Source organism: Pyrus communis, chromosome 3 (assembly GCF_041283825.1).
Source record: "Pyrus communis isolate YQ-2024b chromosome 3, ASM4128382v1, whole genome shotgun sequence".
Taxonomy (NCBI): domain Eukaryota; kingdom Viridiplantae; phylum Streptophyta; class Magnoliopsida; order Rosales; family Rosaceae; genus Pyrus; species Pyrus communis.
The window spans coordinates 9,522,505-9,540,531 of NC_142567.1; the positions used below are offsets into that span (position 1 = coordinate 9,522,505).

The 18,027-nt window shown below is 36.9% G+C and overlaps 1 protein-coding gene and 2 pseudogenes across 3 annotated transcripts; 2 read left to right on the forward strand and 1 right to left on the reverse strand.

Moving 5' to 3' along the window:
- The first annotated feature begins 2,538 nt into the window (after nt 1–2,538).
- Nucleotides 2,539–6,195, forward strand: LOC137715533 (inactive beta-amylase 4, chloroplastic-like; annotated as a pseudogene).
- On the reverse strand, nt 6,184–10,728 carry LOC137715744 (uncharacterized). 3 transcript variants are annotated; one of them, XM_088690934.1, is made up of 6 exons: nt 10,590–10,728; nt 9,870–10,367; nt 9,615–9,686; nt 8,877–9,236; nt 6,793–8,793; nt 6,184–6,696 (listed from the first exon to the last, which is right to left on the reverse strand). In XM_088690934.1, the coding sequence occupies exons 2-6, from the start codon at nt 10,168–10,170 to the stop codon at nt 6,326–6,328; spliced, it is 3,105 nt and encodes a 1,034-aa protein (XP_088547060.1). In that variant the 5' UTR covers nt 10,171–10,367; nt 10,590–10,728; the 3' UTR covers nt 6,184–6,325. The 3 variants fall into 3 exon arrangements, with proteins under 3 accessions (XP_088547060.1, XP_088547058.1, XP_088547061.1); XM_088690932.1 differs by lacking the exon at nt 10,590–10,728 and having other exon boundaries at nt 9,870–10,568; XM_088690935.1 differs by lacking the exon at nt 10,590–10,728 and having other exon boundaries at nt 8,877–9,293; nt 9,870–10,568.
- Nucleotides 10,729–13,304: 2,576 nt separating this feature from the next.
- LOC137714445 (inactive beta-amylase 4, chloroplastic-like) lies at nt 13,305–17,986 on the forward strand (annotated as a pseudogene).
- The last annotated feature ends 41 nt before the right edge of the window (nt 17,987–18,027 follow it).

Sequence of the window (18,027 nt, forward strand, 5' to 3'; positions counted from 1 at the left end):
ACCCCTTCTAATATTGCATCCGGTTCCATTTGTCTATTAATCATACGAATCAACAATATTTTGTTTGCTTTGCATAAGTTCTATAGGACGAAATAAATATATCTAGAGAAAATCAATACAAATTAAGAAATTGAGGGTGTGGAAAACATTTTCCTACTTTCTTAGTGCACTATAGATGCCTTTACAGTTGCTACGACTAAGGCTCTAACCTATTTAGTCCGGCTTCTCTAATGCAATGATATTTCAAGTTAATCATTTATTTTTATGTGAAGAAAGTATTACACATATGACCCAACAGACTATTGTGCGTAATTGAATTTGAGAAAGGGCTTAATGTGGTGAACAAAATTTTGGAATGGTGTTCAATATTCAGGCACAAATGGTGAATAAATGGTCCATCCATATGGATTTTCAGAACAAAAACAACTGAAAAAAGCAGACATAAAAAGCAGATTTCTCCCCAAGAATTTGGCAACTTCATCCTCCTCCTCTTGCAGCACCTTGTATTTGCATTGCTCCCCAAAACCCACTACAAGGCCTCAGTTTCACTCAAGTGTTCCTTCAGTTGGATTTACAAGCTTTCATAGTCCCCGATGTTGTATTTCCGTAAAGCATAACACATTGGTGAATGTAAGATTAATTAATTGGAGGTGTGAGTTGAATGTTGGTGATATATTGTATGAATAATGATTGAACTTAATGATACATGTATGCGTAGAGACGATTTTCGTATCAAACTGAATGTTTAGGAAAATGTGATTGATCAAGTACATATAGAAGGAATTCGTTTTTGTAGAACGTGTAAGTTGTTCGAAGAAATAAGATTGTAATATCAAAGAGTTCATTCAACTAAGTCGTTGTGTGGGAGCTCTATGCAGCCCTTGGAATGTTAATCTCTAGAGTTTCGTTCGTAGAATGCTTCTGCCCTACTTTTTCTAATGTTTCCCTTTGCTTTCACATGAATATACAAATTTCCAACACTTTTGCTGATATTACTTCTGCTTTTAAGTGAATTGTTAATTTCTTTTATGTATAAGAATATGAACCTCCTAGTCGTATAAATTGGATTTTCCTCTTCATAATCCTCTTCATAATTCGACATTTTTCGTCAGGCAAATTCCGCTGAAATGAGTTCAAAACTTGCAAAACTTGGGTTGGCAGATGTTCTCGCTTATGGTCTGTTTGATGCGGTTACATATATCGCCTTTTTCGTCCTTGCATTTCTCGGGTACAAGAAAAGTACTGGGAACAATCCAGCAGCTAATATAAAGGCACTTTTAGGGGTAGCAAATGCTCAATTGTCTTTTGAACTCTTTTATGAATTTCATTTGGATGGGAATGGTTAGGTGACATTACTTGTTACACCAGAAAAGGTCTGGTTTTGGTAGAAAAGCTTAACTGCAAAAACATATTTGAAAGGTTTCGTTTAGCTACTGAGAAAGTTGGGGAGGGGTCAAACGTCTTAGGTTGAGATTACATATACAATGGTGTTACGTTTACATAATGAGTTGTTGATGACTACATACACATTGACAATTTAGCTTATGCCTTCGTGTCCGATGAGGGAGTGGTTTATTTATTTATTTATTTATTTTATTTTTTTCCTTTCTTTTTTTTTTTCTTTTTTTTAGTGGTTTTAGTGAGTAAGAAGTAACGAGAGAAGGAAATTGATCAAATTTCAAATTTTTGCACTTTGCTTGTTCTTATAAGAAGGAAATTGATCAGTTGTTCCCATTTTATCTTCCAACTCTCTACTTTGCAATTGTATTTTGGTGTCATTCCATTTTAATCTTAGTTCCTGTTGGAAGACTATAAATAAATTCGAAAGGATGTGTGTACCTTTTATGCGGAAGTTTGAATCTCAACACGCTCCTACAAACACGAATAACTGCTCTAACCCTCCGTGCACGTCTAGAACCTTGCTGGTCGTCGGGTTGGCTACAGTATGTCGAGTTGCCCCTTGGTTTTTGCCTCCCAAGACCTAGAGCCGAAAGTGATAGCTCTAACGACCTAACAAGAATATTTGAATTGTGGAAAAGTTTGTGTTTCTTATATTTTCTCTTTTCCCCAAAACTTCCTTATATAGTGGTTGGGGAGAGTGCACAAAGACTAAAAAACCCATGAAAATCCCAAGTATATTCTAATATGAATATCTCTTGAATTTCGTCTAATTATCACACAAATAATTACGAGGTTAATATCCTCATGTGGGTAGAATATCCTTTGATATTTATTTATCCCATAAGATAAATTCTACAATTCCATTCAAATGAAGACATTTGAAGAACCTAACGTAAAACATCCGTACAAGAAAAATGTAGATTAGCAACGCCAAGAAAATCATCTACGAGAGTTGATCTCACACAATTACGGTTTTTTTCCGTTTTCTTTTGAGTTGCATGGTCTGTTTGGTTCCTGAGAAAACGCAGGAAAATTTATAAAATTTTTGAGCTTCTGTAGAGTTTACTGAAGTGAATACCTGACTAGGTTCAAGGGTTGCTAATAAATTCAAAACAATGAAATTTAGACGCAAATGCTTTTAATCGATTTGACGAGAAGTTTCTGAGCTAGTTTATTGCTTTTGAATGTTCAAATTGGATGGTATAAATGTGTCTGTGTGATAATTAGATGATTTGGTGCTTGCCATCTTCCCGAGATAAGAGAATTCCCATATATGTGGTGATGCCTGTCGATGCCTTCTGCAGTGATGGTACGGAGCGTCCAAGGATTAGGACGTAAGTTTTATTATGACTTTCTGTTGATGAGGCTATGATGCATTTTCATTCTTAATTTAATTGTTATACTCTTTTAAACGACGGAGTATGATTAGCTACAAGGGTGCAGCAAACTATTTTGATCTCTTCGCAAATCAAGTTATATAAACGTACGTTTCAACATGTTTCAAAATTTATTTATTTTTAATTCAGTTTCCTTTCAAGTGAGACAGAAACTCCTTACATGTTGCTCGATTTATTGTTGTTTCAGAATCAAGGCCTTAATTGTGGCTCTAGAAGCTCTCAAGTTGGCAGGTGTCCACGGAATCGCAAAGTGTAGAGCATTTGGTGGCGAATCGTAGAGTGTTTCTCTCCTCTTGCATATGATTGATCTCTATATGAAGAGCTTTTCGAACTGATTTCTGACACAGGTTAGGTTTGAAGTTGCATGTTGCCTTGTCTTTTCACTCAAACGTTAACTCTTCTTCTAGCAGAAAATGGGGTGTAACTCTTGCACTTTGGATCATAGAGGTTTGTCTTCTTTGACATTTTGAAATCCCATTTGAAGTTATTAGTCTAGTACAATGCACATGGCTGTATTGGAACGCTTAACCCATTTGCATGACTAGAGATAATATCAATGTTTCTTCAGTTTCGTGCTCTGCAACATGCTATGGTACTGTGTTCCCCATTAGCATACTTGATTTTAGCTTTGATGTGCTTAAAAAGTTTATCAATGCAAAGGGATGTGGGGTATTGTTGGAACTTGTGTTATGTGGGACTGCCAGTCCCACATCGCCCATACACCCTTCACACTAACTCTTTATAAGTGAGTTCACTCACTTGTAGTTTGAATTGAATTGGGCCAAACACATGGACCTTAGGCCTTAGATTTGGAGGGTTTGGGTGTATATATTAAATGTCAAAGATGGGCCTTGGTGCTCGGATGGACGAAAAACACAAGTTACGTTTTTGATTTTTTGGATTCAGTTTTTTCCGAAGGGATAAAACTGATTGAACAGTTATGTTCAGTTTTTAAATTGATTGAACAGTTGCATTCGGTTTTCTTTTTAAAAAAAACTGATAAACATGAACGGTTGGATAAGTTCAAATTATGCCATTATATATATGGCAATAAAAATCAGAAACTAGAATCAATTTTTTCCATATTCATTCCTCCATATTTCGCTGAGAACCACACAACCAATTCGCTAAGAATCCAAGTTCGAGTGCAAGAACTTGGATTAGATAGTTGTATCCTGCAAGATAGACGTCCATTGAACTGCTGCACTGAAGTAGGGACGAATTTCTGTCTTAGGAGATTGCTTCTGCAAGCCTCTATCTTCAAGAAACAAGTCAGTGATTTGTGATTTTATATATAATCTCATTACGTGTTTATGTTTTAATATATTGTATTTGTCGTTGAGTTTTTTATATTTGAAATAAAACTGTGCAAATTGTTATATAATATACACTTGACATTTGATTGGTTCTAACAATAAAAACTATAGTTTGGCCTTAATGAAACACCTATCAGTTTGAATCTTGAATCTAGATAAAGAAGTTGACCTTTTTTTTTTTCCTCCCAGATTGGTGATCAGAATAAGCATATATATTATTGGGACCAAAATGGATGGATTTTCCAATGATGATTATCTTACACTGGGAGTTGACCATGTTCCTCTCTTTTGCGGATGGACTGCCCTCCATTGTTATGAAGATTTTATGTCAAGTTTTGCTAAGAAATTTGAATTCTTAATTGGAACTGTAATAGAAGAAATTAGTGTTGGTCTTGGTCCTTCTGGTGAACTTAGGTATGTTACAGTTACACTAGAAGTACGAGCATGTAGCCAGTCCAATGATTTCTTGTGCAACATTGTTACATTGCTCACACAGATATCCTACACATCCTTTTGGTGATCGTAGATGGAAGTATCCTGGAATCGGTGAATTCCAGTGCTATTTTGAGTACATGTATGTTAAAAATCTTTCATTCCTCTGATGGAAATTTAGTTGCTATTGAATTTTTACTATTTACAACCTCGTTCCTTTTAGGATTGGTGACCTAAAGATGGCTGCACGCAAGGAAGGAAAACCTCAGTGGGAAGAGAAGGGACCACAAAAGGCTGGCTGTTACAACAGTCTCCCATCTGAAGTTCTTTTCTTTGGAGAGGGAGAGGAAAGCCTTCTTTCTGATTATGGGTGTTTTTTCCTTGAATGAAACTGATGAAAGCAGCTTGCTTAATTATTTCCCATGAAAAATTTCTGCATACCTAAAGCCTAGTGTAACTTGCATGACATAATTGCTTTTATCGTTTTGTTCATGCACATTTCATCCTCGAACTACCACTTAGAATAAAATGCAAACGCTGAATTGAAGTTGTGTTTCTTTAGCCATGCAACATTTCTGTGTAGGTGCATGTAAATAGTATGGGCTTGCAATATATATTTTCAATCTTTACTGGAACTTTTCTTATAACTAACTCTATTTGCTTCTAGGGGTTGTACTTGCAGACTGTTTGCTACTTAAATCTTAACTACTCTTACGCAACATGATTAAAAAGTAGATATGTTTTAATGATTTAAAATGAAGTCATGACAAGGGAACGGGTTTTTAAGAAACTGCACCAAGTTAATGCGATTTGATTTAGAATGAAAATGCATTGATGCTTGTCTTCTAGAGAGAGAAAAAAAATCAACATAGGATGTACTGGTTTGTAAACTAAGGACAATTATGGAGTATAAGTGGAAAATTAAATTATATTATGGTTCTTTATCATGCAATACTTGGCATTACATGATTAAACTTATTGGAAAACACTATGGAGCTTAGGATATCTGACAGTGGCTTGACTCATTGTAGTAAGTTCTTTATCATGCAATACATGGCTTGACTTGTTGTATGAATGGTACAATGGTAGGTTGCTCCATCATGCAGATGATATTCTTGCAAAGGCAGCTAACATTCTGAAGAAATATCGAGAAAACAAGCAAACTTCAATTGTATTGGAGGCTAAAATTGGTGGAATATATTGGTGGTATCAGGCGACAGCACACCCTGTTGAGCTTATAGCAGGATACTACAACACTGCTGTTAGAGATGGTTATGATCCTGTTGCTTCACTTTTGTCTCGTCATGGAGCTGCTTTGCATGTTCGTAAGATTCTAAGTTTTAAGAATGAATGATAAGATCTTTAGGGCTGAAAATTGGAGTAACTTCGTTCCTTTTGTTAAAGAGATGAGCACAAATTGGCAAAGCAGCCAAAAAACCCAACTTACCGGTAAGTTTATTGAACTACCTAGAGGAGCAGCCTCATTGCCTTGAGCTGGAATAACTTACTGATATTTTGACTGAAATAACCTTGTGTTCCCATGACAGGCGTTCTTGAGCTGGAAGTGTAAATTTTTTGAAATGGATTTGGTTGGCTGTAGAAACTGCATGCTTTACTACCAAATATGGGAAGAATAATTGGAATTGCAATTTTTGTACTACTGGTCTCATTGCATTGACAAATCCAGGTACGACATTTCAATTTTAGGAATATTGTCATATTCTCATATAGAAAACAACAATAAGAAAATGGATCCGAAAATATAGAGAACAAAAAGAACTAAGAGTTCATTCCTCCACAGTCCTTCATATACTTAGTCTTGATTTTGGTGAGTGTGATTGCAGCATCTTTCATGTTAATCCTCTCTCCCGGCAATGCTGCAGAGCAAGCTAAAGCTAATCTCATAACAGATAATAAGCAATCCCTTCTGCTCACGAAATCACCATCTTCCTCCACCCCAAGTATATCGGCTTCCACAACTTCACCTATTGCAGCATCTGGAAATAATGAATCTGCAATCCATTGCTTTAAATCCATTTCCCCAACAAACATCTCGTCTGTTGGCTTCCTTTTTGTGAATGTCTCCATGAGTACAATACCAAAACTATACACATCCCCTCTAGTCGAAACGCTACCTTCCATCCCATACTCTGCAAAATTTGTAGTGAATTTAGTTAGTACATGATAAAAAGAAAACTATAACTCCTAATAAGGCCAACATATACAAAATTGAGAAAATACATCACCTGGAGCCATATATCCAACTGTGGCTAGGGTCATGGTTTCTGTCATCGAATCTCCATCGCCGATGAGTCTTGCAATGCCAAAATCAGCAACATGTGCAACCATATCATCATCTAGTAGTATATTGCTTGGTTTCACATCACAATGAACGATAGGTATTGAGTAATCGTGATGAAGATATTCTAGTGCCAATGCAACATCTTTCGTTATGTCTAACCTCTGTATGATAGTCATGGAGCAGTTTGGAGAATACAACCAGTTTTCGAGGCTTCCATTAGGCATCAATTGAAGTATCAGGGCTTTGAAATCAAGTTCATCACAGCAACTTATGATTTTAATAAGATTCCGGTGGCGGATATTGCTTAGCATTTCACATTCCTTATCAAAACTCTTGAATGCCCCTTCTAGCTGTAAATTGAAAACCTTGACGGCGATATCTATCCCGTCTGAAAGTGTTCCTCTGTATACTGAACCAAAACCCCCTGTGCCTAATAAGTTACTCTCATGAAATCCATTTGTTGCCCTTACAAGTTCTAGGCGCGAAACTCTTCTCCAAAGAACTTGATGTAGCGAGGCAGTTTCTCGTACAACTTCGACATTTCTTTTCTTGTGTAGTATCAAAATCAATGCAGCGGCCACTAGGAGTATTACTGATATGACCCCTGAGATGATATATTTAGCTTTCCTCCAATTTGGCTTAACTTTTGTTCTATTTTTGCACAATGGAACATGGAGTCGGGAAGCACCGCAGAGTGCACCGTTTGATACAAATGAATCAGCAGAGAAGTTTTCGAAAGGCCCGCTGGTTGGAATTTCTCCTTGGAGTTTGTTGAAAGACAAATTCAAATGCTTGAGATACAAGAGTGCTTCTAATGACTTTGGGATCTCTCCAGATAGATTGTTTTGGGACAAATCCAAGAATTCTAGGCTTAGCAAGGTTTTAAATGAATTGGGAATAGGGCCTTCTAAATAATTGTTTGCCAAGGACAAATTAATCATATTTTGAAGACCACCAATGCTATCGGGAATGTTTCCGGAGAAATGGTTATGTGATAAATCCATATCCACCACATCTCTCAACTTTCCGATATCTTCTGAGAATGGTCCATCGAGAGAATTGGATGACAAGTTTAGATGCAATATATACTTGAGTTCCCACAAGGAAGATGGTATTTTAGAAGTTAACAAATTGGACCCTAAGGATAGACTTCTTAGAGCTATTGACAAAGTACCCAAGCAGGAAGGAATAGAACCAGAGAGAAGATTACCATCCAAACGTAACTCGGCTAGGTTGTTTAGTTGACAGAGTTGATGTGGGATATGTCCTCGCAGTACGTTATTCTTCAAATACAAAGCTTGGAGATTTTGTAACCTTTGTATTGAAGTTGGAATTACTCCACTCAACTGATTGTTTCCTAGGTCTAATGCAATCAAGTTGCTCAAGTTGCCAATATCAACGGGAATGTTACCCCTAATGTTGGAAATGCTTAAATCAATAGTTAGGGGTGATGTAGAGAGGTTCCCACGAGAAGGTGGAATCGTGGTGTTTAGTGGATTATCTGCCAAGTATAACTCTGTCAAATTTCTAAGATTAAACAAGCAAGAGAGAATGCTTGCTGCTTGTGGAGTAGAAGCATCAATCGTCAAATGATTTGAGGTCAAGACAAGCGACTTGAGGTTTTTCAAGGAACAGAGTGTGATAGGAAGAGACCCGGTAAATGAGTTTACACTCATGTCTAGGAATTCTAGCTTGGAAGCATTGGAGAGGTTAGGGAGTAGTCCGGCCACGAGGTTATTTGTGCCTACACCTAGGAATTCTAGGTTTGGAACGTTATGGCCTATGTTTGTTGGGAGGCTACCTGAGAGCCGATTAATTGAAAGCGCTATTTGTCTTATCCTGGAGCTATTGAAGAGTTTGGATGGGATGACCCCATTGAGATTATTACTGACCAGTGACAAAATCTCTAACTGTGGAAGATCACAAAGCTCATCCGGTATTGTACCTGTCACAATTTTTAACTTTGTAACTTCAGTTTAACTAAAAACTAAAAGCGAAATGATTGTAAAACGCCCCCAAATTTATTACCTTGAAAATTATTGTCGTAAAGAAAAAGCATGTTTAAGTAGGTCAAATTGCCAAGACTTTTGGGTATGCTTCCACGGAAATTGTTAGACGCTAATGAGATTTCACGAAGCTCTTTGCATTGCCACAGTTTGGAGGGAATCGCACCGTCAAGCTGGTTTTGAACCAAATTAATTCGTCGAATACTCGAAAGATGCTCACACATATTGTCCGGAAGACTGCCACTCATGTTGTTTCCGAATAGAGTGAAGGCAGTCAAAGAAGATATGTTGAGGACAGGCAAAAAAGCAGAGCCTTTAAGGGCATTGTACTGCACAAACAACTCTTCCAGCTGACCTAAACTGCCTATCTCGTTCGGAAGTTCTATAAAATCAATCGGGTATATTGTTAAAATCATGTATACATTTATAGGAGCAGCTTCTTAGTGGGAATCCCTTTGTACCGTAGCAAAAGTGGGATACATTCTAAGGACCATGTACTCACTATATAGGATCTCTTTTTTACTCTAGAATACGAGAGTCTTACACGGTAAATATACGATCCTACGATAATCCTCATCTCAGTTTTTGCTGAAGTTGAACGAGATCCCAGCTAAGAAGGGGCCTCTGTGTGTGTGTGTGTGTGTGTGTGTGTATGTATGTATGTATGTATGTATGTATGTATGTATGTATGTATGTATGTATGTATGTATATGTTCGTGTGTGTGTGCGTGTGTAACAAAACCTAAGTCATACAGTATACCTTCGAACTTGTTGTCGTTAAGGTATATGCCCTTCACCATTGTTAAGTTGCCTATTTCTCTGGGTATGCTACCTGTTAAATATGTGCATGCACACCAACAAAAAAGAAAGATAAAAAAAATGAGATGATTGTTATTCATCTTATATATAGATGTTAAAATGAAACAACGACGTTAAAATGTAATCATGAAGCAAGCAACACTAATTTATAAGGAAAACTAATGAGAAGTTCCCTTTAATGGTGGTATGTACGTACCTGATAGCTGGTTCCTGCTCAAGCTAATTATTTCGAGTGCAGATAAGTTGAAGATAGCAGCGGGTATGAAACCAAAGAAGCCATTACCGAGCAATATGAAGGTTTGAAGTTTAGGGAAGGACCCAAACCACGAAGGAATAGTTCCCATAAAGTTGTTGTTTCCAAAGTTAATCGTCTTCAACCGGCGCAAACGAGACAATTCTTGGGGTAGTGGACCATGAAAACTATTATTCCTAAGGCCCAACTCAACGAGAAATGAGAGGTTTCCTAGATGCGGAGGAATAACCCCGACAAGACCCATGTATGAGAGATTTAAGGCCGTGACTCTGTGGTGGCGAGCACCGCAGGTTACGCCAACCCATTTGCAAATGTCGGAATTGGAGGCAGAGGACCAGTTGGCGGTCAAGATGTTTTGAGGGTCACTAGTGATGTGAGCTTTGAAAGCAAGAAGCGCAGACTGATCTGTGCTGAAATTGGTATAAGCTATTGCTAATGCACCTGCAGTAAAGTAATTAGCCATAATCATGGTATAGATATAACACAAGCAATGTATCATCGACAACATTTTGACAGTAGGAAATGACTTCTCTCCTCCATATGTACACAGTGCATATATACTCTCCTTAATTCTATTAGCTTTCGTCTTTCGTCTTTAATTCGATAGAAAACTTGAACTCATTACATTCACATAAAATAGGGAAATAAGTTGCGTTACCAAACCTTGTGCACGACTTAGATTTGCCCAGCTTCCACGTTGAAGTGAGGAGACTTAGGCTAGTCGAAAGAAGACTTGTGATTTGGATTTTTTTTTCAATCAAACACACACCATTCATTTTTTTCGCTGATAGTCTAAGCCCGGCTTCTACGTCGAAGTGAGGTGACTAGACTAGTCGAACGAAGACTTTTGACTTTTGCATATCAAACACACACCATTCAAGTCTAAGCCCGGCTTCTACGTCGAAGTGAGGTGACTAGACTAGTCGAACGAAGACTTTTGACTTTTGCATATCAAACACACACCATTCATTTTTTTCGCTGAGAGTCTAAGCCCGGCTTCTACGTCGAAGTGAGGTGACTAGACTAGTCGAACGAAGACTTTTGACTTTTGCATATCAAACACACACCATTCATTTTTTGCGCTGATAGTCTAAGCCCGGCTTCTACGTCGAAGTGAGGTGACTAGACTAGTCGAACGAAGACTTTTGACTTTTGCATATCAAACACACACCATTCATTTTTGGCTTATTTTTGGCTATATCTTAGAACTCGATTTTAATCTCATTTTATTTCCTGGAACTCAATAGTCGTCACTTTACTTTCTAAAACTCAAAATTTGCTCCAATTTGCCCCCTGAAACTCAATTTTGATCTCATTTTGCCTCTTAAAACTCAAAAGTTGTCTCTATAAATCTCTAAATTCGTTCCACATTACCTTAGGTCTGTTAATTTCTTATGTGAGTTTGATTTGGGTGCACCAGGCTAATAAATTTTTTTTTTATTTTTTTCATTTTGTCAATTTTATTTTTTTTTATTTTTTACTTTCCGATTGTTGGATGGTAACATGCACTAGAGATTTATAACTAAATTTATTGCATATGAAACATAGTTTTATTGGGAGTTGAATCCCACATTTGTTTCAAGAGGCGACTTATAAGTGTAAGAGAGAAGAGAGAGTCCACGAATCAAAGTGGAACGAATTTTGAGTTTCAAGAATAAAGCTATAACTTTTGAGTTACATGGGCAAAATGAGATCATAATCAAATTTTAGAGGGTGTAACTAAAAATAAGCCTCCATTTTTTGCTGATAGCTTAGCTAGGTGAGGAAGAATGGTGACGACAGTGGGACCAATGTAAGTGAGATTCAAGGACATGACTAGAAGGTGGCGTACACCGTAAGTAACACCAACGCAGTTGCAACTTGGAAGTGAGCAATCAGCGGTAAGGATGTCATCTTCATTCACCTTTACTTTGGGTGAATCATCATCATGACCAAGCATCATCATTGAAATTTAACAATATTGGTAATGTTGGAACTTGTGAAACTTGTGGGATCTTTAGTCCCACATCGCCCATTCCTCTTTTGAAGATCCACTTTATAAGTGTGTTCCCACACTTATGGTTTGAAAGAAATTGGGCCAAAGCCATAGACCTTGGGCTTTAGACTTGGAGGGTTTGGGTGCATATATTAAATGTCAAAGATTGACCTTGGGCCACACTTGTGAAAGATATTCCATTATGGCCCAAGCCTGTGACTGCAATATGTATACATTGTGACAACATGGCTGCACAAGATCGAGCCAAAAACGCTGAATATAGTGGGAAGTCGAGACATATAAGGCGACGACATAAGACCATTAGACAGCTACTCAAGAATGGAACTATTTCCATTGATTATATTAAATCTAAGGAGAATATTGCCGATCCTTTGACAAAAGGCCTATCCAAGGATCAAGTGGCATTTACACCGAGGGGAATGGGTTTAAAGCCAACTCAATGAGTTATAACTTAACGGAAACCTAACCTAGCTAATTGGAGATCCCATGGTCTAGGTTTAATAGGCAAACTAGTTGAGGAAAAATCAAAGTAAGAAACACACGATCTTTACTCATTCCTATGATGGAAAACAATGTGTTGCTATAAGACGAAAAGGGTGAATAACTATTCTTAATAATGCTAATATCTTATGGTTGAGATGAATAGAACATGATATTCTTTATTAGCATTACCTATATAAGATTGATGTGGGGTCGCATCTTTGAGAATTGGTATGGCTACAATTTTCTAAAGGTCTCATGAAATCAGGATATGTTCAGGACCAAAATGAACACAACCGTATGAATTGAAGTGTGTCAAGATGTGTTATGTGTGATACTTATTGTTTCGATTTACTACTAAGAATGATCAGTTCAAGATATTAAATTCACTGCTTCATTAACTAAATCTGATAAAAACTCACTAGAGAAGGTTCAAGTCCAAAAGACACCTATCCCAATGCGTATCATATCTCAGTTCTCTGGAAAAACATTACTATTTTCGTTAGTATCTTATTTTCTATTCAAATGCGGGGTATTGCTAGAGTTTGAATAGAAAATGTGGGGTATTGTTGGAACTTGTGAAACTTGTGGGATCTTTAGTCCCACATTGCCTATTCCTCTTTTGAAGATCCACTTTATAAGTGTGTTCCCACACTTATGGTTTGAAAGAAATTGGGCTAAAGCCATGGACCTTGGGCCTTAGACTTGTAGGGTTTGGGTACATATATTAAATGTCAAGGATTGGCCTTGGGTTTTTGATTCCCACACAAGTATCATTTTTACGTTTTTGATTTTTGCATTCAGTTTTTTCCGAAAGGATAAAACTAAACATGTGAACAGTTACAACCGTTCTTAAAGATAAACATGAACGGCTTTAACTACTCCATTAATCCATTATAAATATGGCCGTAAGATCAGAAATTGAAGAACAATTCCATCTCTTCTTTTTCCATACTTCACAGAGAAACACCACAACCAATTTGCCAAGAATCCAAGTTCGAGTGCAAGAACTTGAAGTAGATAGTTGTATCATGTAAGATAGACGTCCATTGAACTACTGCACTAATGTAGGGGCGAATTTCTGTCTTAGGAGATTGCTACTGCAAGCCTCTATCTTCCTAACCAAGTCAGTGTTTTGTGATTTATTATTCAATTTTATTAATTGTGAGATATATTGTATCTTTATGAAATTTCTATTCGAAATAAACTATACAATTGTTATATATTATATACTTGACATTTGATTGGTCATAACTTGTGCTACACAGCTAGTCATGCCAAATGTGGAATTGCAGTCTTCAGTTCGCACTCATCAAAACAAACAATATACCTTGATCAGCAGGCTCAATATATTTGGATCCGGAGGGGATCCGGTTTCATCTCTACAATGCCCTTACAAAAGTATACTAAAGTTCTTTTTTTTTTTTTTTGATAATTATTTCGTTTTTAGTTTTTTATTTTTAGGCTTTCATTTTTTGAAAACTGAAAACTTGTTCTATAACTACTTTTACTTTTCAAAATAATGAAAACTAAAAACTAAAGGCTGTTGTAGGCCTATTTGATTAAACAATCTAGGGTTTAGAGAGAGAGAAGGGGCCGTCTATGGTTAGAGAGAAGAGAAAGTGATTTAATTGTGAGGTGTGTTTGATTCACCCCATTGTGCCTTTATTTATAGTACTAGGATAGGTAAAAACCTTTCCCTTTAGGATTACAACATTTAATAGGTAATCTACTCCTAATAGGAATATAAGATACATTCCTAGATTCCCTAGGATTTACACAATCACATTCATATTCTAAATATCCATGCAATATCCATTCAAATTACAATCCATAATTCAAAACAAACCAAAACCAAACAAATTATTCCAAATACTTGGAAAAATTGTTCAAAAATTAAATCATAAACCTAGAAAATAAGGGGGTAGGGGCTGGCCACTCCTAGTGGGTTCGGCCACTAAGGGTAAACACCCTAAAAACATGTCTAATTCATTCATCCATAGGCGTTGACACCTCCCTGAAAATCCGATATCTCCATTGATGTAGTTGCATCTTCCGGATGATCCACATGTATAAAGTTAGACTCACGATGGGAATGATACTTGGCAATAGCCTCAGGGGAAGCTCGGCATACGTGTGACCAATGATCCCTTGATCCACAGTGATAACACATGTCGAGTTCAGTAGAAACAGGCTGAACGGGAGCTTTGCCCTTGTTCTTGAAGTTTGGGGCCTTAGGGGCGAGTGGTGGACGCTGCTGGCCAGAAACAGTATTCTTAGGTTTATCTCACACAATTACGTTTTTTTTCCATTTTTTTTGAGTTGCACGGTCTGTTTGGTTCATCAGAAAACGCAGGAAATTTTTTAAAGTTTTTGAGCTTCTGTAGGGTTTACTGAAGTGAATACTTGACTAGGTTCAGTTGGGCTGCTGATAAATTCAAACAATGAAATTTAGACGCGAATGCTTTTAATTGATTTGAAGAGAAGTTTCTGAGCTAGTTTATTGCTTTTGAATGTTCAAATTGGATCCTATAAATGTGTTTGAGTGATGATTAGATGATTTGTTGCTTGCAGTACGGATGCATGAGAGAATTCGAGGTCCTCGATATTGTCATCATCCCTAGATAAGAGAATTCCCACACATGTGATGATGCCTGCTGATGCTTTCTGCATTGATGGTATGGGGTGTCCAAGGATTAGGAAGTAAGTTTTATTATGACTTTCTGTTGATAAGGCTATGATGCATTTTCATTCTTAATTTAATTGTTATACTCTTTTAAACGACAGAGTGTGATTAGCTACAAGGTTGCAGCTAACTATTTTGATCTCTTCCCAATTCAAGTTATATACACGTACGTTTCAAAATGGTTCTAAATTTATTTATTTATAATTTAGTTTCCTTTCAAGTGAGACAGAATCTCCTTATATATTGCTCGATTTATTGTTGTTTCAGAATCAAGGCCTTAACTGTAGCTCTGAAAGCACTCAAGTTGGCAGGTGTCCACAGAATTGCAGTTGAGGTTTGGTGGGGAATCGTAGAGCGTTTCTCTCCTCTTGCATATGATTGGTCTCTATGTGAAGGGCTTTTCAAACTGATTTCTGACTCAGGTTTGAAGTTGCATGTTGCCTTGTTTTTTCACTCAAACGTTAACTCTTATTCTAGCAGAAAAAGGGTGTAACTCTTCCGCTTTGGATCATAGAGGTTTGTTTTCTCTGCAATTTTGAAATCCTATTTGACTGTTTGGCCTTTTATTGGTAAAGTGCACGTGGCTGTATTGGAATGCTTAAATTACCCGGTCTGTCGTGAAAACATAAGAAACATAACCTATTTGGATAACTAGAGATAATATCAATATTTCTTTAGTTTCCTGCTCTGTAACATGCTATGGTACTGTGTTCCCCATTAACATACTTCATTTTAGCTTTGATGTGCATAAAAAGTTTATCTTTGCAAAGGGATGTGATAGAAAAACGATAGTTTGGTCCTCATTACACACCCATCAGTTTGAATCCTGAATTTAGATAAAGAAGTTGACCTCTTCTGTTTTTTTTTCTTCCCAGATTGGTGATCAGAATAAGCATATATAGTATCGGGACCAAAATGGATTTTCAAAGGATGATTATCTTACACTCGGAGATGACCATGTTCCTCACTTTTGCGGCCAGACTGCACTCCAATGTTATGAAGATTTCTTGTCAAGTTTTGCTAAGAAATTTGAATCCTTAATTGGAACTGTGATAGAAGAAATTAGTGTTGGTCTTGGTCCTTCTGGTGGACTTAAGTATGTTACTGTTACACTAGAACCACAAGTATGAAGCCAATCCAATGATTTCTTATGCAACATTCTTACCTTGCTCACACATATATCATGCACATCCTTTTGGTGATGGTAGATGGAAGTTTCCTGGAATCGGTGAATTCCAGTGCTATGACAAGTGTATGTGTGCTAAAAATCTTCCATTCCTGTGACAGAAATTTGGTTGCTATTGAACTTTTCCTATTTACAATGTTGTTCGTTTTAGGATGGGCGACCTAAAGATGGTTGCAGGCAAGGAAGGAAAGCCTCAATGGGGAGAGAAGGGACCACAAAATGCTGGCTGTTATAACAGTCTCCCATCTGAAGTTCCTTTCTTTGAAGATGGAGAGGAAAACATTCTTTCAGATTATGGGTGTTTTTTCCCTGTATGAAACTGATGGAAGCAGCTTGCTTTATTATTTCCCATGAAAAATTCCTGCATAACTGAAGCCTAGTGTAAATTGCACGAAATCATTGTTTGTATTTCATCCTCGAACAACCACATTGTTTCTTTAGCCTGGAAACACTTCTGTGTAGGTGCCTGTAAATAACATGGGCCTGCAATATATATTTTCAATCTTTAGTGGAACTTTTCTTATAACTAACTCTATTTGCTTTTAGGGGTTATACTTGCAGACTGTTTGCTACTGGAGTCTTAAATATTCTTACGCAACATGGTTAAAAGTAGATATGTTTTAATGATTTAATATAAAGTCATGACAATGGAATGGGTTCTTAAGAAATTGCACTAAGTTAGATGCAATTTGATTAAGAATGAAATGCATTGATGCTTGTCTTCTGGAAAGAAAAAAAAAATCATCATAGGATGTACTGGTTAGTAAACTAAGGACAATTATGGATGTATAAGTGGAAATTTAAATCATTTATGGTTCTTTATCATGCAATACTTGGCATAACATAATTAAACTTATTGGAAAACAATGTGAAGCTTAGGAGATCTGACAGTGGCTTGACTTGTTGTAGGAATGGTACAGTGGTCGGTTGCTCCATTATGCAGATGATATTCTTACAAAGGTAGCTAACATTCTGAAGAAATATCAAGAATAGGAGCAAACTTCTATTCTATTGGCAGCTAAAATTGGTGGTACCAGACGAGAGCACACCCTGCTGAATTGATAGCTTGATACTACAACAGTGCTCTTAGAGATGGTTATGATCATGTTGCTTCAATTTTGCCTCGTCATGAAGCTGCTTTGCTTGTTTCGTAAGATTCCAAGTTTTAAGGTTCTGACTGGAATTTTGTTCATTGTCTAACCTGATAATTAGGGTTGCTTACACATTCACTTGATTTCAAATGTATCTATTCTACCATGTTCACGTACTAAATATTTTAAGGAAAACTAATGAAAAATGATTGAAAACTTTGAGTTTTAACGATAAGGACAAAATAAAAGGTAAAGTGATTGGTACGAGAATTGACTTTTAGTGTAAAAATGTGGTTTTTCGTTAAAGTGAACAGTACCGGGAGCTTTTTGTTAAAGTTCTCAATATTTTATTGCAGCATCTTAGCAATGATGGATGGTGATAACCCAGCATCCTATCTTTGCAGTTCAGAAGGATTACTCCAACAGGTACGAGGCCTATTAATTAATAAATCTTCCTTAGCTTGTTGCTTTGTTGGTACATTTTTTTAACTTACTTTAGAAATTTTATCTGTATAATTCAAGCTTTTAAGTTAGGTAGGACTAACCCATGCAGATGTGCTTGTCACAGCAGGTCATGCAGGGTCTCTAGGTTCAACATGGGCTTGGAACGGGCCAATATGAGCTTTTTCAATATTACAGATATTGGGTATTTTTGATCTATT